We start from the raw sequence: 21,318 nt of genomic DNA, 5'->3' as shown, positions 1-21,318 counted from the left end.
ATGGATGATCCCTTTTGTTATTTGTATTTTAGAAATATTATGTAAGGAAAAATGGCTCTTATATAGGAGAATTAAAAAAATAAAAACAAAGACATGGCTGTGTTAGATGAAATATGAGATCCCTTTAGTTTCTCAGGACAAAAGGTGAAGGTTGAATGCAGGTGAGGAATGTAAGGGCTATTTCATATCTATTTGGGAAAGAGGACCAGTTTCAGGAATAAAAGGTAAATTATGTTGCTATTTCCAATTTCACCAAAATTATTTGAGATTTTTTTTAAGAAAATTAGCTAACACGTTTCTATAAAATTGGAACAACTCAGCATATAGAAGTGTTTTTACAGTCATCATCATTATTATTGTCAGCATCTTTAAAATAAATGTAGAGAGTATTTAATCAAGAATTTTATGATGAATTCTGATTTAATATGAAAAAAACTATTCATGTTACTGAGACAAAAACAAATAAGAAAATCAAGGGAAGGTAAATTATTGTCAAACCAGATTCTAGTTGAACTATTGAGTCATTTTCTAATAAAATAAGCAATAGCTTTTCAAAACAGTCATGGTTAGTCCTTACAGAAGTTCATACAGTTTTGACCCAAGAATCTCATCTTATATGGAATTAACTGGAAAAGACTGTGAGACATTTTCTAAACACATTTATTTTTCTCTGCTGACTTGTAATAACCAAGTTTGTGAATACTATCTATCTTGATTAAAGGCAGCATAGAGTGTTGGATTTTTTTCTTTAAAAGAGATAAAGTAAGTTGTAGGGCTAGAAATAATAACAGCACTTTAAAAAGTAAAAAAATCAGACTACACGACATTAAGGTCCCCTACTATGTATATAAGGTGTGATTCATAGTTTTAAGGGACCACTAATGTTTCCAGGGCTAGTCCCTAGAAAAATAGACATAAGTCCCATGAACGTCTTGAGCAACTAACTGACTAGCTTCTCTCTGAAAATATCAATACTGGCATCATATTGGGAAATTAAAAATTATTCATTTAATCTTTGTTTTTTTTTTCATTTAATCTTTGAATCCTTTTATTCTCACACATAATTTTTCATTGTTTAAAGTCAACCAAGACAAAAATAAATAAATCACTAAGCTACCACCACAATTCCCATTACTACCAATGATAACTTTGAAACAATACCAATTTACTCTTTAGAGTCTATTTTTTTCCTTCTAAAATAGAAGTATTTCCCTTTATATCTACAACATATAGGGTTAGTTAAGTAAAACTAATAACAAAAGACGCCTTGTTGATATGAGTAGACAGTTGATGACAGAAATTATAACCTGAAAGATTAATAATTTATAGGATAATGAGTTTTCACCCTGAAATATTGTTTACTATTTTATTAAAGAAAAATAACTATTTTAAAAAATAGAGGCCCTCTAAATTCAAGTACTTTATTATTTTTCAAACTTTTTGAGTATAGTTGGCACATAATTAGCTTCAGGTGTTCAACATAGTGATTCAACATCTCTGTATGTTATACTCACCACAAGGATAGCCACCATCCATCACCACACCATGTTACTACAATATTATTAACTCTATTCCCTATGCTATACCTTTTAATTCCCATGATTTATTAATTTCATTACTAGAAGCCTGTATCTCTGACTCCTCTTTACCCATTTTGCTCATTTTTCCACCCTCCTTGCCTCTGTCAATCATCAATTTGTTTGTGTATCTGTAGGCTTAGTTCTGGCTTTTTGTTTGTGTATTCATTTGTTTTGTTTTTAGATTCCACATATGAGTGAAATCATACGGTATTTGCCATTTCATTTAGCATAATATCCTCTAGGTCCATTCATGCTCTCTCAAATGTCAAAATCTCATTTTTTTATGGCTGTGTGTGTTACACATTTTCCTTATCTATTCATCTATTATTATTAATTTTTTTAGAGAGAGAGAGAGAGAGAGAGAGTAGGATGTGAGGTGCAGAGGGAGAGGGAGAGAGAATCTTTTTTCTTTTTTTTAATTTTTATTTATTTATGATAGTCACACAGAAAGAGAGGAGAGAGAGAGGCAGAGACACAGGCAGAGGGAGAAGCAGGCTCCATGCACCGGGAGCCCGACGTGGGATTCGATCCCGGGTCTCCAGGATCGCGCCCTGGGCCAAAGGCGGGCGCCAAACCACTGCGCCACCCAGGGATCCTGGGAGAGAGAATCTTAAGCAGGCTCCGTGACACAGGGTTCCATCTCGTGACCCTGAGATCATGACCTGAGCCTAATGCAAGAGTCCAATATTTAAGCGACTGAGCCACCCAAGCACCTCTAACCATTCATCTATTGATGGACATTTAGGTTGCTTCCATACCTTGGCTACCTACAGAAGGGTATATATATCTTTTTTGAATTAGAGATTTCAATTTCTTTGTGTAAATAGTGAGTGGTGGAATTATTGGGTCATATGCTATTTCCATGTTTAATATTTGAGGACCCTCCATACTGTTCCACAGTGTCTCTACCCAATTTACATTCTCACTAAGAGTACACATAAGTTCCTTTTCCTCCACATCCTCACCAATGCTTATTATTTTTTGTCTCTTTTTTTAGCCATTCTGACATATACTTTAAATAGGCAGATATAACAAAAACAGAGAGACTGCAGAGTCTCAATAATATTTATTTATATTTGGTTCAAACCACCACAAGTCCAAAGGAAATCATTGCTTTATTCATAATTTAAGCATCAGTTTGCATGCAGGTCATATCCTCAAGCCTTCTAAGCTTGAAGATTCAATAAACTAGCCTCTTTTTTTATTACTGATGGAGGAGAATTTGTGAAAAGTAAGATCAAAAAGTGGGCACTCAAAGTATATTTTGTTTAATGGAAAACATTCCCATCCTCAAAAAACTTTGTCAAGCTAGATGCTTTGATAAAGAAGATATTGGTATCATTGTATTGAGCTACAAAACAGGCAATTTGCTCTGACTGTATTCCAATAATGTATCAAATGTACTGTCAATTATTAATACAATAAGATATAACAAAGTAAATGAAATGCTCCCCACAGTAAAATAATCTTAAGATATTTCTTTTCCCACTTCATTTTGTGTTAGTATATCACTCTACAATAGGCCATTATCAGTAAAGATTGATTATGCTGTATTGATGTTTACCAAACTAGGCATGGTCACTTAAATAGATGCAAAGGCAATTACAAAAATGGTTTATCATCTATGTTGAGTAAATGCACCCACATATCATGACTAAATGGGTTTGAATTAATGCCTTACGAATATACATGTAATAAAGGATGCGAAACAGAAAAAAAAAACATAATGTGAAGTCGACAAGTCAATCCATATTGTCATTCAAAGATGAGTATGATGCTTAATGCCCAAATTGTCATTAATTCCTTTCTAATTGTTTTACTTTATTAGACCTTATTCTTTAATTCTTCAGTGGGCAAACAAAATCCTCTGTGGATGAAGCATGTCTTCAACTACTTTTGTATCTTTCAGAACGCTCAATAGAGAATAATGAATGCAGGAGGTACTAAATACATACTTGGTATTTGAATGTATAATAGTCAATTTCAGGAAAATAACGTGAACAAGTTATTTCAACAAGTTCTGCAAAAAATGTTTCAGTATTCTAAGTGAACTTTGCTTATAATTTAATAAAGGACTCATGCATATTCTTAATTTAAACATTTTGCAACTGTGGTTTCACTATGATACTACATCTAAAGAGCACACTAAGAAGATTTGCATGACACCAAGCCATTGGGAAGGCTTTTAGAACTCTGATCTCAAGGACTAGTAATAAAGGGATTGGCACTTCAGAATAAGGTTTTAAAGAAATTGATATTCTATGCATATCAATTTACAATATGCATCTTTACGCAAATAAGTTCATAGCATACATGCCAATGAGACAAATGATTGAATAGTTCAAATGCTGAGATGCTCTGATTTTGAGCTGAGCCACAAGAATGTTTAATGGTTCACAGAGGAAATGGATCATTGATCATGTTTCTGTTGAATAGGGAATTAGTTTGCAACCAGAATTGACACAAAAGAGCAGAGTTTAAAACCAGTTTGCAGGTAAGCAAGGGGCAGAAGAGAGTTTCCAGATTAGAGAGAAAGAATGGTAACAAAATCATTCCTGGTATAAAAACAGACTGTCAGCAGGTATTTTGTAGAGAACTTTGGGGAGAGGCAACACCAAACAAACCTCATTAAGGGGTTGTCACTATTTGCCTAAACAGAAAGGATAGGAAACATATCAGAACCTCTGGTAAGTATAATTTTCCTTAAAATGGGGGCCAAACACACCTTACAGCAGAATCCTTGGCTCTGTGTGTGTGTGTGTGTGTGTGTGTGTGACAGAAAGAGAGAGAGAGAGAAAGAGAGAGAGAGAGAGAATGTGTAGATTCTCAGGCCCTCTGTCAGATATACTTAGTCACAAATTTAGGATGTGGAGTCCAAGAGTAAGTAATCCTTAAACACAAATACCATGCGTTACCCTTAAATAGCATGGCAATTGTTATATAAAATTCTTCTCTAGAATGGGTTCAGTCCTACTCAATGAATCCTTTTGTCAAGATTAGAGTGTTTAAATCAAAGAGATTAAGAAAGTAGACAGGCAAGCTAAGTGAGGGACCTTATTAATATCTTATTTTAGAGTCCTGGAGAGTGTAAACCTATGAATTACAATTAGGGCTCTGTCTGGATCCTTAAGAGTAAGTAAGTACGTAAGTAAGTAAATGACACACAACACAACATTCTGGCATAAAATTATTTGAAGAACTCCAAAAATCTTTAAAACACATTACACATCATCAGTACCAGTAACCGAATTACAATACTAATTTGAATAATACAGAAACCATCAAACTCATTCATTCATTTATAAATTGTTTCAACAAACAGGTATTAGGCACCGTTGTGACCCATAAGGAAAGATTCCAGAAAAACAGACAAGAGAAGAAATCATTACAGTGCTTGTTCTCTGGAATATGTTAGAGAAGCATGCCTAAAGTGAAGAGAAGAGAAAGCTTTTCTCAAGGAAGCAGCAATTTAAGCAGATCTGAAGCCTGAGCTATCTCGAACAAGGAGATAAGAAATAGGAATTCAGATAGAGGAATAGCATGTGAAATACTTCCTAGGGATTCAGAGTATTGTGGCTCTAGGGTAAGAATTTCTTGGTTTAGATTCCTATTCCCTCACTTACTAGATTTGTGACCTTGGGCAAATCACTTCACATCTTTAAACGTCAGTTTCTTCATCCTAAAAATGGGAATAATAATAATATTATGTCATGAAGATACTGCTAGGATCAAAGAAGAAAATGCAAATAAAGTTCTTCACATAGCAATGTGCACACAATAAGTGCTGAAACATGTTAGGCATCATTATCTGCCATTGTCACCACAGTAGGTAGAAGGGAGAAAGAAGCGACAGAAGACTCTGAAGTGCCTTTGTAGAAACCAGGTGAATCTTCAGCAAGTTCTCAAAGCCACTGAACCAAACAAGAACTCTGATGGCTTCTGAAAATATTGCAGCCTGTCCACTTAATCCTTATTAAATAAATCAGAGATGAGTTATGGACAAAATAATCAGAGTCTCACCTTTGAGCAATGTTTTCAAAACAGCAAATAGGCATAGAATCAAGCACAGAACTTGCACCTCACTTGAGTTTCAATTTAGATGGGCAGCTTCAGTTGGCAAAATGAGAAGCTTTTTGTTGATAGCCATAGTAACAGTAATTGGTCAGAGAAGCATCGGTGCAAGGTTGATGTAGAGACATCCGTGATATGAAATTACACAAAACATTTGTCTCTTAGATATTTTTCCTTTGAAACTTTGAAATAAACTTCCAAAATTAATGTCAATCCACACACAAAAATTATGTAGTTAACAAACTTAATATTTTTTCCAAATATATTTTGATTCAAATAAAAAGCATTACCTATTTTCTTTTTTGTTTGGAGTTTTGTTATTGTTTTCCAATGAGCTTTCATTCTGATATTTATTTATTTATTTATTTAGTTAGTTAGTTAGTTAGTTCGTATTTTCCTCATTTTTGCTCTTGCTTTGATACCTTCATTCTTTTGTCTTTATGCTATCTCTCTGGTTATTTTATCAACAATAGAAAAACTTGACCACTAATATAAAATTATATAAAACTCAGTGTTGTAAGACATCATTGAAGATAGAGTCACCAATGGAAAAATAATATTCATGCTTTACTCCTTTAAGCTTGAAGCAGTTACTGTTGTTACCTGTTTTGTTAGTGGTTGTATATATTTATTTTTGCTTTTGAATGTTTTTTCCCTTGTATACTCATAAGGTCTAAAACCTATTTATCCCATAGTTTCTCTCATGGACTTATAGTATATAGAATATTAGTGAAAAGTTTCTTTTCTTCAAGAGTTTATTTATTTATTCATGAAACACACAGAGAGGCAGAGACATAGGCAGAGGGAGAAACAGGTTCCCTGAGGGGAGCCTGATAATGGGACTTGATCCCAGGACTCCGGGATCATGACCTGAGCCAAAGGCAGATGCTCAACCACTGAGCCACACATGTGCCCTGAAAAGCTTCTTAAATGCTATTATATGACCCTTATTAATGCCTTATTACATGCTAGGCAGCACACCAATTGTTTTATAGATATTAACTCATTTAATCCTCACACCATCCTCTGTGATAGATGCTATCATTTAGTATCTGGGAGGTCTGAGTAACTTTCTCATGTCACACAGCTAGTAAATGGCAATGACATTATGGAAAGCAGAAAGTCTGGCTCCACGATCTAGAAGCTTAACCAAAACACTAATCTACTACTCTGTGCAACAAATTCACATACACACACACATACACACACACACACACAGTTTCTACTTTTTGTATCTCATTTTGAAGCCAATAAAACTATATTAGGTATATTGTATAGGGAAATGACAAAATAATTGAAAATGTGGTCTACTAGTTTTGTTGTTTTCCATTTTTTGATATTTTTCTTTTTAATTTTCTTTTTTCTGAAAGAAAATTTATGTATGCTGAGTGAAATGCACTATATTAGGACTTTAAAATGAAAAAAGAATGCTCACAAATTGTGTAGTCAGAGAATCTGAATCTCTGTTATTGAGTGAAATATTTAGATTATAGTAAAAAATTAGTTGACCGAGTAAGATATTTAAAATAACCATTGAATTAAATTAAAAACATATATATTCAATATTAAATAAATATTTGATAAGAATATTTATGAACAACTACAACAAAAATCCCCACATCATATAAAGAATCTGCTCTTTAGTGTGGGAAATGACAAATGGATTTAAGACAAAAGTGGTACATAAGAAAGTATATAAACCAGGTCAGAACCTTTCATAGTTCAAAGATGGTAATATGCCAAGAGTTGAGGAATCTTATTAACTCAACCCTCAACACCTGAAATACAAATATATAAATGGAGGAAAGAAAGAACAAAGGGAAGGAGGAAGGAAATAATGAAGGAAGAAAAAAGGGAACAAGGGAAAAAGAGAGAGAAAAGAGCGAGATATAAGTAAAATAATTTACTTGAGAAATCAGATTTTCCCAAAATATTAGAGATAACTTGTCCAGCAATTGATATGTAGAAATTGCAATCCAAATTCGAATAAATTCATTGAATGTCACTTTATGTATTTATAAAACCGAGGTAATAAATCTTATCTCTCCAATATAGAAATCTGAACTCAAAAAAATCCAGTTTCCTTTTTTTCTAGGACAAAGGTATTCAGCTTGAGATGCATCAGACTTGCCCAGGCAAGATATTGATTCAAATAAGCAAATTGAGAAATCAGGTTTTTCATGAAGTTCTCTTTTTTTAATTTCTGCTGGTGAAGATGGTAGCAAAATATGAATATTTTCTGGTGACAATACTGACAATTTTTCAGTACAAGTTTGAGACTCTGAAAGAGCAATGCTACCAGTGGCACTATCAATTGCAATAAAGTCAAGTCTCTGATACTTACTTCTTGATGGCTGTAGTGGCAATGTTTCCCTTCATCAGGCTAATTCAGCTGTAGAGTACCAAGCATTTCTTCTAGAAACATAGCCTCTAATCTTTGAATCTATTCTTCTCAATGATTGTATGAGCCACTTAATACCCTATATTAAAGGACCTTTCCTGTTTAAATCAGCTGGTGTAGATTTTGTTTGCAACTAAGAAAACAGACATTAAAAACAAAAATTGTTCCCCGAAGAAAAATGTTTCAGGCAATAGTCCTTAAAGGAATGGGAATATAGACTCTGTGACTTGACTTAGTGGTATTTTAATGTAGCAAGGACCTATTTAGTATTCAGGGGTGGTAATCTAACAATGGCTGGCCTATTATGGCATGTTTCATCACCTGTGGTCACCTCGAATAAAGGGCTTCTTGACAGTAATATTTTGAGTGACCGAATTCCATCTGTTTTAGTACTATAAAAGTATGAGAAAAAGAAATATGAGGAGAATTGGCTATATCTGACTGCACTGCAGAATTCAAAGAAATAAAATAAGAAGCTTAAAATTTAAATTTTCAGCTCAAATCATATTGAGATGATCAGAGGGTCTCCCTGCCAAAAGTCCTCTTACTCGAGTGAAAAATGATAACAGACCTGCACATCAAAATCCAAGTCTTATTTCATAGAATTCCTGAATTGTAAAAATGATTGAACTTATTGCACTGCCTTATGAGAAAATGAGGCCACTGATTGGAAGAAAAAGTGAAATCCTCAGCATTGGAATGCAGATATGTGGAAGAATTCAGATGACTCAAAAGATTCCCAAGTTCTAAAATTTACTGAGTCTCTCTTGCTACTGGATGCAGTTGTTCCACACCTGACTGAGGAAGTGGTTTCTTCACACCTTCATTACCAAGCCCACACCTTATCTAAGATTGTTAACTGATAGATGGAACCAATTCTCTTCCTGCCCAAACCTATTACTCCATCTGAATTCAGGATACCAACATTTTCTTGAAAGCTAGTTATCAAGTCCATATTGGGGGCAAGAAGCTTCTTGGATATGAGACTCACGAGATTCCATAACTTAAATTTGCCAAAACTTAGGAAATGTGTGTAAAATGGATTTTATGAGTTTCTCACATTCATAGGAGCTAGAAATAACAAAATTCAAGCTAGAATGATTATAGAGTCTGGATTCAATGTATTTCTCCATGTCACTGGCACAAGTACTAAATGTTTCTTCAATTTGTTGGCCAAAACCTGGACTGAAAAGTGGCCAAAGTTAAATAAAGCTCAAAAACTGAGAATTCCTTCTTTTATTTAAAAGAAGGAATTAAATGACCTTCTGAAATGGAAGCGTTATGATGGATTTATTTTTCAAGACCTATGAAAATACTCACTAATCACATCTTCAGGAAGGATCCAGAAGACAGTTTCTTTGTCATAATGATAAGAAATAAATTCATGACAGTGCCACATTTATTTATTTATCCTTATAATTTCTGTTCTCTATACTTGAAAACACAGAAATTAAAGCTGCAGTAAAACATTTATTGATTTCTTTAAGGCTTAGCTGTTGCAGAGGCCACATAGTACCACTTTCCATCAGAAGGAGGTGGGCATGAATTTCATAATCGGCAGCAGGATTTGAATGGCAACAAGCCTTAGTACTCTGGTATCCAAAGACCAGAAGTATGAGTCATTTTATTTGTGCCACTAATGATATGAAGGTCTGAGAAATACAAATCAAAATTTAGTGAGCTAGTAAGTCAAGGTATCTCACCAATTCCCAGACCTGAGTTAGTTTATGCATGGTTTGTGACTTAAAATGTTCCAATTTACATTTTTTTAACTCTATAATACTGCAAATGTGATAGACATTCAATAGAAACCTTATGTAGAATTTAGAACATTGATCTTTCCCTGGGCTAGTGATTTGCAGCACCATCCTCTTTCACGAATCTGGGCAGCAAACCTCTGCCACAAAGTCACCAGGGTAAACAACAAACAACACTTAAAACCATTCTGTACTCAGGCAACCACCCTCTTTTTCACTTTTAGTACAGAGTGATTGCCTTTAAAGAAGGATTTTGCAAAGCAACATAATTTTAACACTATATGTCTGCCTTTTAGCTTCTCCGAAAGGTATTTCTGACCATTTCTAAATAAGTGGGCCGGGGCAAAGATAAAAGCCCAGAACTTCCACAGGTTATTGAATACTGTGCCTGAGCTAACATTAATTCCTATGGATTTCAAATACCACTAAGGAACACTGATCTAAGTGGATGTTATGTGGGTAATGTGATGAATGAGATTTTGTTCTGAGCCCATATTACAACTAGTATAGTGATGCCTTCTCCATCTTATCCTTTGATTCTTTCACCAGATCATTAGTATATAGTTGGAAGATCTTGCATCTGAAAGAAATCTCTCTGGGCAGCCCTGGTGGCACAGCGGTTTAGCGCCGCCTAAAGCCCAGGGTGTGATCCTGGAGACCCGGGATCGAGTCCCACGTCAGGCTCCCTGCATGGAGCCTGCTTCTCCCTCTGCCTCTGCCTCTGCCTCTGCCTCTCTGTGTGTGTGTGTCTCTCATGAATAAATATATAAAATTCTTAAAAACAAAAAAAAGAAAGAAACCTCTCTTTGCCCATGAAGGAAAAGCTGTGAAACTATAGTAATAGCCAAACTCCATCCTACCAAAAGAGTAAGCACAAATCTTTATAGTATCTATGGGGGTGTGTGTGTGCAGAAATTAGTGCCATCATAAAAAATATGGAAGAATAAAGAGTGGGGGTTATAAACTTTAAATGACTTGTTGGTCTGAGTAGAAGATAAACTAATCTTGGCAAACAATGCATTTAATCACGTGGTGATAACAAATACAGCCAATTTGGACTCTCCACTGATGAAAATGAATAAACATCTTCACCATTGTTTAGTAATGGTCTATCGAGTTACAATAAACTTTTTTTTTTAACATCTCTAAACACATAAAACATTTCTCGCCAACTTGGCAAGAGCAACAATGTACTTTCCCCATCTTTTTTCAGCATCCTCTTAAATTTCCAGCTCTACAGCATAATTTAGTCTTCAGGAAACCCTGATCATCTCACCATCCTATAATATATATCATGCTGGTCGACTACATGAATGGTATCAAACTGAAAGTACTTGATTAAATGGGATTATCATGTACGCCAGACACTTTTGCAAGAACCAAGAAATAAAAACCATCAAAACATAGAGACAACTTTTATAGTGATATTTCTGATAGTCTGGGACAGATTGGGACATCCCCCCAAAATGTTTGTTGCATTTTGCAACTCACGTTACGTCAACTCAGCCCTCTGAAGATAGAATCCATGAGCCTAACTTTAATTCAAAACACAGTTTGCTCTATTTTACCTCAAACTTAGGGTTCTGTATCTTTGCATATTAAAATATTAGTAATTTAGACTTTTATTTGTCTGTTTTGAGTTAGAATGAGCTTATTCTTTCTTGCGATAAAATATACATTTCTATATATTTAAAAAGCTTTAAATTTGTATATATATTTTTTTATTTTTATTTTTTATTTTATGATAGTCACAGAGAGAGAGAGAAAGAAAGAGGCAGAGACACAGGCAGAGGGAGAAGCAGGCTCCATGCACTGGGAGCCCGACGTGGGACTCGATCCCGGGTCTCCAGGATCGCGCCCTGGGCCAAAGGCAGGCGCCAAACCGCTGCGCCACCCAGGGATCCCGTAAATTTGTATATATTTTAATAGCATACCTTGATAGAGTATGCCTAGTGCAAAATTATTTTAAAATAAAGCTTTAAAACTATGTTTATAGACGAATATAACACACAATGTTTTGTAAGCAAATAATGAAACTTAAAAGATACTAGTTGTTAACATAATTTTAATTGTAATATTCAGACTGTGTTGAAATATTACTCATTCTATCTACCTATATATCTATCCATTCATCCATCTACCTATACCTAACTAGAAGATAGAAATTTTAGATAACCTAAACAAATAAAACAGAAGAACAATAGAAATGTTACATAAATAATCGAAATACCTTTTTTTTAAGAAAGAAAAATTATCAAAAAAAAAGAAAGAAGAAAGAAAGAAAGAAAGAAAGAAGAGAAGAAAGAAGAGAAGAAAGGAAAGAAAGAAAGAAGAAAGAAAAAGAAAGAAAGAAAGAAAGAAAGAAAGAAAGAAAGAAAGAAAGAAAGAAGAAAGAAAGAAAGTTCAACTTTTTGAAAGAATATATTGCATAAAATAGACATACACTCACCAGGTACCTGGAGGAACTCACTCAATATCCCTTTTCTAAGTTTAAGAATTTAAAACATTCATAGCTTGCATTTCCATAATTTTATTCACTTTGCAACATATTTGTTAAGAGTTCTTTACAAAATTAATGTATTCCCATTGTATTTTCCTATCATTTCTCACTCCTCCATAGACAGCATTTCTTTACCTTCATGTGAATTCTTTTTTCTCATTTTTTCCTCTTTCAGATGTATTATTTTGTTTTTGACCATGAAAATCCTCACAGTTTTACAATGCTTCCCTGTTACTATTTGCTGCATTTTTCAAGGACTATAAATTCCAACTAATTATAATATTCAGCTTTCCTTAAAACTTTTAATTTATTTTTTTGTTTTGTTTTGTTTTTTTCAAAGTAATCTCTTCACCCAGCGTGGGGCTCCAACTCACAACCCTGAGATCAAAAGTCAGCCAGGTGTCTAAAACTTTATATTTTGACTTTACTATTAAATGACATATAAAAAAGTATCATTTGAATTTTACAATTTCTCACAAGAGCAAGGTGCTAGACTTCATAATGATATAATGAGTGGGGAAATGTTTTAACTGCTGTATAAACATCCATAAATTCATCATTTAATCACTATCTTCAGCACAAAATCATTATTTACTTTTATAACCCAATCAGCTGGGGTTACCTAATCAATTTCAGCTCCTAGCATAATGCAAGATTCTCAACTTGAAAAAAATTGCTATTTTTTCTTCTTGTACTTTATAAATATATTTTTGAATCTGGACAGTTCAGACTATGCAGTAAAACTGCAATAGCTAACTGCTGTCAGCTCTCTGTGACTATCTCAAGTGACCTCAAGGAGAAACCAAAGACAAAAAGAACCAGAAAGCCAGATAAGCAGATGCAGGCCGGCAGTATTTTTGAATAATACGATGTGATAGAAACAGAATGCATTAAGACGACATGAGGATCTTTCACATGTCTACATGGAAATCAGTAAACATTAATTTCTGCAACAAAACAAATTCTACCTTGTGACACACAACTACGAAGAACTATTCATAGGGATGGATATGCTTTCCTCCTCCTTAGGCACATAATCCTCTATAAACCAACATGCTTTGGAGCAGTTCTTAAGAGCAATTTGAAATACTATCTCCTGGGCTACAGTCCTCAGGAAGACACCAAGAAAAATATTTATTTACTTATTTTAAGGTTGGTCATTTTTTTAGGCAACAACACATTGGTTACATGGCACAAAAAATAAATCAGAAAATGCCAAAATAAATTACAAATCCAAAATGAATCTATTACGAAAGAAATTCATTTCACAAAAAAACCTCCTTAAAAAGATTGAAAGTAAAGTTAAAATTCACTGAAAGAAATTCTATATAAAAAAACACATATGGCACAAATAATTTGCTTCCATTTAATGCTTAACATACTCAAATATTAAAAAAGTAACTACTACAGCCCATTTCCCATAATGTTGGTACTTGCTAAATGTGCAGTAATAATGATATTAAATATAAGTAAGACAGGAGCTACTTAAAGTTAACAATTTTTGTGATAATTGAGACTTAGTTTGTCTGGAATGTCAGATACTAAGAAAAACCTCTTGTTTTTATTTTTTATAGGTTTGCAAGGCTTTTACAGTTTGTGTATCCTGAGAACTTGGAAAAAAGCAGCAACCAAAAGTCAACAAAATGCTCTGAATACAAATGTTTATTTTATATGATAGCTGTGCCATGAACAGTTGGATGAAAATTATTCTTTCATGGTATTTAAGGTATTTAAACATCAAAAAGCACACTTTGCAGTTTGAATAGACTAGCAAGTCAAAAACAACTAGAGCAAATATTTATTAAGTACTTCATTTTAAAAATATACGGTCATTTTCTATACCTAGTTCATCAGAGAAATATCTTTTAAGTAAGGTGAGGTTATACAAGCTAGAAATTGTTCTCCCTGAGGAATATAACTCTTAGTGATTGTTCAATATGTTTTTAGTATGTTAATGGAAGACTCACACACAGAACCAAGCAAAGTTGAAATGCGAAGTTGCATGAGACACCAGAAATCATATTATAAAGCCGGTATTTTTTTTTTTTTTTTGATGTGAGAAGACAGTTCACATTTACTGAACAATAGTGACTAGATACTGTGATTGAATATCAATATAAACCAGTATTGCTGGCAGATGAGTCTAGAGCAAAGGAAAATTTAATTTTCACTATTCCTATCCAGTTCTTTACTACTTTTATTAGTTCCACCTTAGGTTAGGGAGCAAATGGAGAAAAATATAAAGGATTCACTTAGGGAAGGAGCATTTATGTGTGTGTAATGCTTTCTCTCATGGAATAAAAAAAAAAGATGCTGTGACCATCTATCCAACATGAATAAGAATATCTAGAGTAATTAGAATGATTCCTAGTGAATTATTCAATTGCTTTCATATCATCTAGGCTGCTCTTGAATATTTCCCTCAATCTGATCAATCAGAAGCTACCATTAATTCAACTGCGTGCATTTTCTTATTCTCAAGAGGTAATAACATGATTTACCTGACACATTCAATAATTCAAATTATTGTGGGCAGCACATGGTTGCCAACAGCATTCTCTTGTCAATGCAGTCATTCTACAACCGACAAACATATACTAATGTATATGAACTAAGTCCAATTCGATTTAGTCAAACACATCCTATTTCATTATGAGTACACAAGGCAAGGGTATCTTCACTGAAAAAGTCCAACTGGGGTACTAAGAAGGTGACAGTCCATGAACTGAGATCTGTGGCCAGAGAATAGAGGGAAGTGACATTTAATGCCTCATTCCACCCGCATAACTGTTGTTGACAAAAACAAGTCCTAAGTCACCCACAAGCTTTGAGTGATTCTTGGCACACAATAAGTTGAATTATTAGTTTAATCATAGTTTATATTTGGTGTACATTTTACCAGAAAAGAAGACCTTTATATTAACTTACTTAAAAATGAATATCTAAGCAGAAACTGGCAGGGAATTAGTAGCTCAAGCAAAACTGTACTCCCTCCTTCCTAATAATTACTCCCTAGTGATTCTAAGATCTTCATAGGGAACATAAATGTGTTTTCATGTATAGTTTACAGTTATTCTAAATTTTATAAAAAGATTATCCAAAAATTCATTTTGTACATTTTTATAAAAATAAGAGAAATAAGAAAAAACTATTTCAATATGCAAAGAAAATTCAGCTATGATGCCAAACAAACAAGCAAGAAAATAAATCTGCCTGATTATCTGTTGAATTAATGAAGTTAAAAACTTGAAGTAAACAAAACAACAAAATATGTAGATTTGAGTTATCATAATTGTATGTGTGAAATTTGAGGTAATATTCTTTTTTTTTTGAGGTAATATTCTTGATATAAATGAATCTGAGCCAGAAACATCGTTTTAATTGAAAAAATTCAATTAAAACATATCTTTTTTTTTTTTTTTGTCCATTGGATGAGTCTGCCGAGAAAGCTGTAGCTTTTATTTGTTTAAAACTAAATAAAGCATTTTGACATGTATTCTACTTTAAGTCCTAACCCTCTGGTTTATGGGAAGTTCTCTTACAGATCTCATACAGTTCAGCCCTCACTTAGCTGTGGGAATAATTGACAAAGCTCAGCCTAAGGTATACGATTTGGTTGGACATCACACTTACCTGCTTGGTTTGTGGTTACATTTACAGACACATACTGCCGGGCTCCTGGGCTCAAGTCGGACACTCCATTCACTGCCTCAATCTCAAAGGTATAGTTTGTGTGAGCGAGCAGATCCACCATCATGACAGAGGTGTTTTTCAGGCCGATTTGCCGGGGAAGGTACCTGACATGACCGCCACACTCGTCACACACACCTGCATGGGAGTTGCACTTCTTGCATGCAATATAATATGATACATCTTTCCTTCCACCAGTGTCAGCAGGAGGAATCCATTCCAGAAAGACACTAGTTTCATTAACATTTGAGATGGCATTCCGAGGAGCTGAGGGGGGTCCTGGTTTGCAAAGTAAAGTGAGAAAAACATATTTTAAGATGATAAAATTAGGCATCGCTTACTACACAAATCCCTGGTCTCAAGGAAATAATTAAAAAAAAAAAAGATTTGCAATCAATCTTTTAAATAGGGAGAATGCAAGAATCATAATTTGTAATAATCTTTGAAAAATTTTGTGATAGTTTTGTTGGGACAGTTGTGGGGTTTATGGTCTATAGAAATAACTTATCTTGCCATTGTTATAACCACATGTTTAGTTAAAATACATGTGTTGCTTAGTGTAAATGCAAAGAATTATTGAGTAAAACTATGTATGCAAAAATAATGTTAGATAAAAATTTATATATTCAAAAAGTGGTAAGTCCTTTGGCAAATCCAAGGAAAAATTCTCCTTGGGGACTGAACTGATTACCTCCTTATTGAGATCTGTCCCAGAAACCTAGGAAGTACACACGAAGGATTTACTGAGTAATGAGCACGAGTGAAAATAGGATTTGTCAGTGTGGCTCTTGACTACAAATTCTGCAGCAAGGAAAATAGCCTCAGCCTACCTCAAAATAAATTACATATCCACAGAAATCACCAATGACATTTGAAATCTTCCTCTTATATAAAGAAAAAAACCTAGAATTTAAGTAGTTGGACATTGCAGTGTGTAATGAAACTTCACTTATTTTGGTATTGTTTTAATACTGTGGCTCTGTTGTGAATTTTCCTTATTAGGAAATCAGAAATTTATTTTAAAAATGACTCTCAAAAGCACTATGAGAGGAAGAATGAAAATGTTCCGATATTGAAGGATCAGCAGAACAAATTCATGTATAAATAACAAACAATATCCATCTGTATATTACTTTATTTCTGGAATGAATAATTAGCTTACTAAAGAGAACTAAAATTAAGTCCATATCAGTTGTGACAGTCGCATGCCACTCTGGCAGGAATTGATAAGTGAGGAGGCTACGCATGTACGTGAGCACGGGGTAGATGGAAACTTTCTGAGTCTTTACTCTGAATTTTGTTGTGAACCTTAAAATTGCTCTAAAAAAATAAGTCTTTTAAAAACTAAATTGCATAATGTCTATCTCTATAGTCAATTTTAAGTTATATAACTTCAGTTTTTAATGTTACATGGTCACAAGTTCCCAGAGAAAAAATTCATTTATATTTCAGACTTAATAAGTAAAACTTCTCCACAAGGAAGAGAATGGACTATGGTGGTAGCTGAATGGTACATAAGAATAAATTAAGCTACTTGAGAGGGCTTAGCTTAGTTCTTTTAATATTTATTGTATTAAATATAGAAACTAATATTAATTTCTACCTAAGATTTATTAAGCCATGACTGTTAAGGACGAAATTTAAAAGTGATAAAAAAAAAAGCTATCTGATATTTACAAAATGTCATTTAAATTAAAGGACCCCATAACCCATGAGTTGCCATTTTTGGCAAAATAATCCCCACCTCAACTATATTTCTGATTGAACCCTGTGAAATTTTCCATACATACAACCTCACACACAATTACTTTTAAGTTGAAACAATTACTTAAGATGGAAATATAAGTATTATTTTTTACTGTAAACTTTACCTTATTTAATAGTGGAAAGTTACAGAGAAAATGTCATTTGAGATTAAAATGTTACAGGTTTACTTCTGAGAAAAAAGTAAAATATACTTGAAATATGTCTAGTTCAGAAAGATATCAAACTTTTATCTCTGTCATCTGAAATATACCCAAATTTAACAGCTTTCTCTAAATCTATAAAAGTACATCAGAGTCTGACTCTTCCTTTACTTCTGACTCTCTGAACATTTGATGGGGATGCATATGCCTCTTAATGTCAAAATGAAACTCATTCAAGTGAAGACCTATAGTAGAGGTAAAAGTAGAGGCTCAGATTACAGACACCTAAAAAAATCACCTACTGAAAATCCACAGCCTTGCTAATAGATGTAATACATGACCCATAAATAGAGCTATGAGAAGTACTTTGAATTAGGCAGAATCACCAGAATCTTTTGTTTTACTTTTCCTGTAAATTTATAACATTCTATTTGCCTGATATATATTTTTTCCTGATATATATATATATATATATATATATATATATATCAAAAAGTATTAAAAGGAGTTGGAGCCATAAATTTAATTCTAAAGGAGTCAAAGGGAAAGCAAAATTCAAAACGTTTATGCGAACGTGTGAACATCAATCAAGTCATCTGTGCAAGGGGATCAAATGCATTATTTGTGGTGCTACGAATGCAACTAAAAACTGAACACACACACTCACAGATTACATATTAGAAAGATCTTCCACACAAGTCCCAATAGTCTTTTCGAGAAATGCATACATATTAGTGTTCTTTTGAAACACAGCATTAGAAATTCGCACACCTGGAAACAGAAGATTTGAAGCCTCAAGTCCTGTAAGAGGACTAAGCAGTCCCTGCCACCAAAGCACAGTCTTTCCCTCATCCCAATCCTAGTGAATTTACAGAAAGGGAGACTCACTTTTATGGTGAGAAAGAAAAGATCGTGGCTGGACCACTTAAAGAAAATAACTATTAGAAAATTAATGAAATTTAAAAGATAATTCAATATATGGTTTTCTCTCCCTAATTTACCACTCTATTGTCTGGCCACATTTTCTCCTTACTCTCTGGGCATTCTTTTGCTCCACTAATTAAAATAATGTCTACTATAACCAAAATGTATCACATTCAATCATAGTTTATATCTCCTCTATTCAAATGCATCTTACCAAAAGTATATATAATGATATCATTTACTTATTTAAAAAGGAATTGTTTATAATTAGTAATCATCTAACCTATTAAGTGATCAGTCTTGTGATAAAAGAATGATCTTTAGCAATGTGAGCTAATTAATATCAGAATTGAGAAATTATGAAATTATGTCTCACACTATGAAATTCAGACAAAATTTCAGTTTGTGTTAATTTGCTTAAAGGAATTGTATATCTGTTTATATTTCATACTAGAATACATGAACTATAATGAATAGTAGGTTTCAAAAATTTGTGTCATCATCTTTGAGAGCACTACAGTTTGCTGTATCAAAACTAATAAAACAAGGCAAGGTCATGGATATTGAATCTTATGGAGAGAAGAGATAGACATTCTTCTCTTCCATTTTGAGAATTTGTTTGATTTGCCATAGAGACTGTGACTGTGGAAAACTTATGAAAGTATTTTTATCAAGAAAACAAATACATAAATGTATTTCCTTCTCTGAAACATGTGGAACACTAGAAAAACAAAAACACCAAAACCATCAATGAATGTGAATGCCTCCACTGCAAATGTTGGAATTATATTACTATTCATCCTTCTAATTATATGATTATGTGATCAGATAATTACTAATAGTTAAGAACACTCACTTCTAAGAAACATGAAAACTGCTTGAAAGTCCTAGCTAAAAATTTGGTATTATATTGTCTCCTAAATCCAATTTGCCAAGCCCCAGTACTCCATGTTCTTGTAGTGTTTCCTGTCTTCTTTTATAAATGACCTCTTGCTGGCCTTTGTACTTTAGTTGGACAGGTTAGGGGAAGAAAATGACAAAAGTATCATTTATGACATGTTGACATGATCAGAAGCCTGGCTTCAGAGAAGACAAAGAATGAAAAAAAAAAGTTTATGGTGAACAGGAAAATGGGTTTATCAAAGCCATGTTTAGCTCTCATGAACAGTAAAAGAAAATAAACGAAAAAAATCTACATCTGTCTCTGTTTGAATTTGAAATTAGGGAATAGGAATGCTTCTAACAGTGAGTGGTAACAGGGACTCCAACTTTTCAAAGTTTACTTAAGAAAATCGAAATTTGGTAAGAAAACAATTTTGGAAGATTAAACAGTTATGCCTGTTTTGGGGAAAATGGTAATAGAATGCAACAGGCTCCATCATGCTCTCTTTTCAAAGTGGTGAAAGTTAGCATCACCAAGTATCAGTGGGTTTCCTTACTTGTGCATGCCATTGTGGGTGGATCAGACTCCCTCCTGAAATAATCCTTTTCACAGACACAAGAGGTTGAAGCTTCCTCATGGGTATAACTGTGAGGTGGACATTTGCTGCAGCTCTGGCTGTGAGGTGAGGCTTTGAAGAACCCAGGTCTGCACACTGTCAAAAGAAATAAGAGACTAAGCTTTTCCCTGGAACAGATGCAGTGTTTGTTTTGTGAATAATGTCATTACTTTGACTAGTATACACAGATTACATACAACACAATATTGGCATTAATTTCAAAAATGTTTCATAAGCTTCTGAATCATAAATACCAGGCTATTCATTCAGATAATCAAATATTTAAGTATTTAAATTAAACATGTCTGGACTGTGTTTTTAGTGATTTTTATGCTGCAGGAGCTTATAAGAAATTGTATTATAAATGGTAAATACTTCTATGTATTTAAAACTGAAGTAGTGCTTGGAGTATAATTTTCATTTACTCATTAATACAACTTTTGTTGAAGAAATGTGAATTTTCCCCTATGCTTATGGAATGCCATGTTATATAGTAGGCGCTCAAAATTTTGTTATTGAATTAATAAATTATTTGGTAAGTGTGAAGGGCTTCACAGATTTTGTGGGATTTGGGAGAGTGCATAGATGAGCTGGTGTATCATTCACATTATATTGATTTCAAGGGGAGTCAGATGTAGGCTTTTATTTTACATTTTACTCCATTTTAGAACTTGTATTTGATTCAACAAGCATCTATTCTAATATCAGTCATACTTATACTCTACAAATTGCAATGATCTATAAAAGGTAGAAACTGTGTCTTATTCAATTTTGAATTCATAACAGTTATCACAGCATTTGACCACAGTAGGCGATCATAAATTATCATGTAATGTATAAATGAATGAATGACATGGAATGAAGACTGTAACTGAACTATTCAGAATCACATAAAGAAAATGTTTTCTGGATATTTTTGTTAACATTTCTGTTGGTGGTCAAGTAAGTACTAACAAAGTAAATCTTTTTATTATGCTCCTTCTCTACCC

General features: G+C 33.5%; 1 protein-coding gene across 4 annotated transcripts in view; it reads right to left on the bottom strand.

Moving 5' to 3' along the window:
• EPHA5 (EPH receptor A5) overlaps positions 1 to 21,318 on the bottom strand; it is a 336,936-nt gene that overhangs the window by 144,448 nt on the left and 171,170 nt on the right. For all 4 annotated transcript variants that reach the window (XM_072748868.1, XM_072748866.1, XM_072748865.1 and 1 more), the window contains exons 4-5: positions 20,270 to 20,425; positions 15,943 to 16,278 (exon numbers count right to left, since the gene is read on the bottom strand). In XM_072748868.1, the coding sequence (XP_072604969.1) occupies positions 15,943 to 16,278; positions 20,270 to 20,425 (492 nt within the window). The remainder of the gene's footprint in view (positions 1 to 15,942; positions 16,279 to 20,269; positions 20,426 to 21,318) is intronic.

This window comes from Vulpes vulpes, chromosome 2 (assembly GCF_048418805.1).
Source record: "Vulpes vulpes isolate BD-2025 chromosome 2, VulVul3, whole genome shotgun sequence".
NCBI lineage: Eukaryota > Metazoa > Chordata > Mammalia > Carnivora > Canidae > Vulpes > Vulpes vulpes.
The sequence above is the reverse complement of the archived record's forward strand: the minus strand, read 5'-3'. Positions and strand labels throughout refer to the sequence as shown.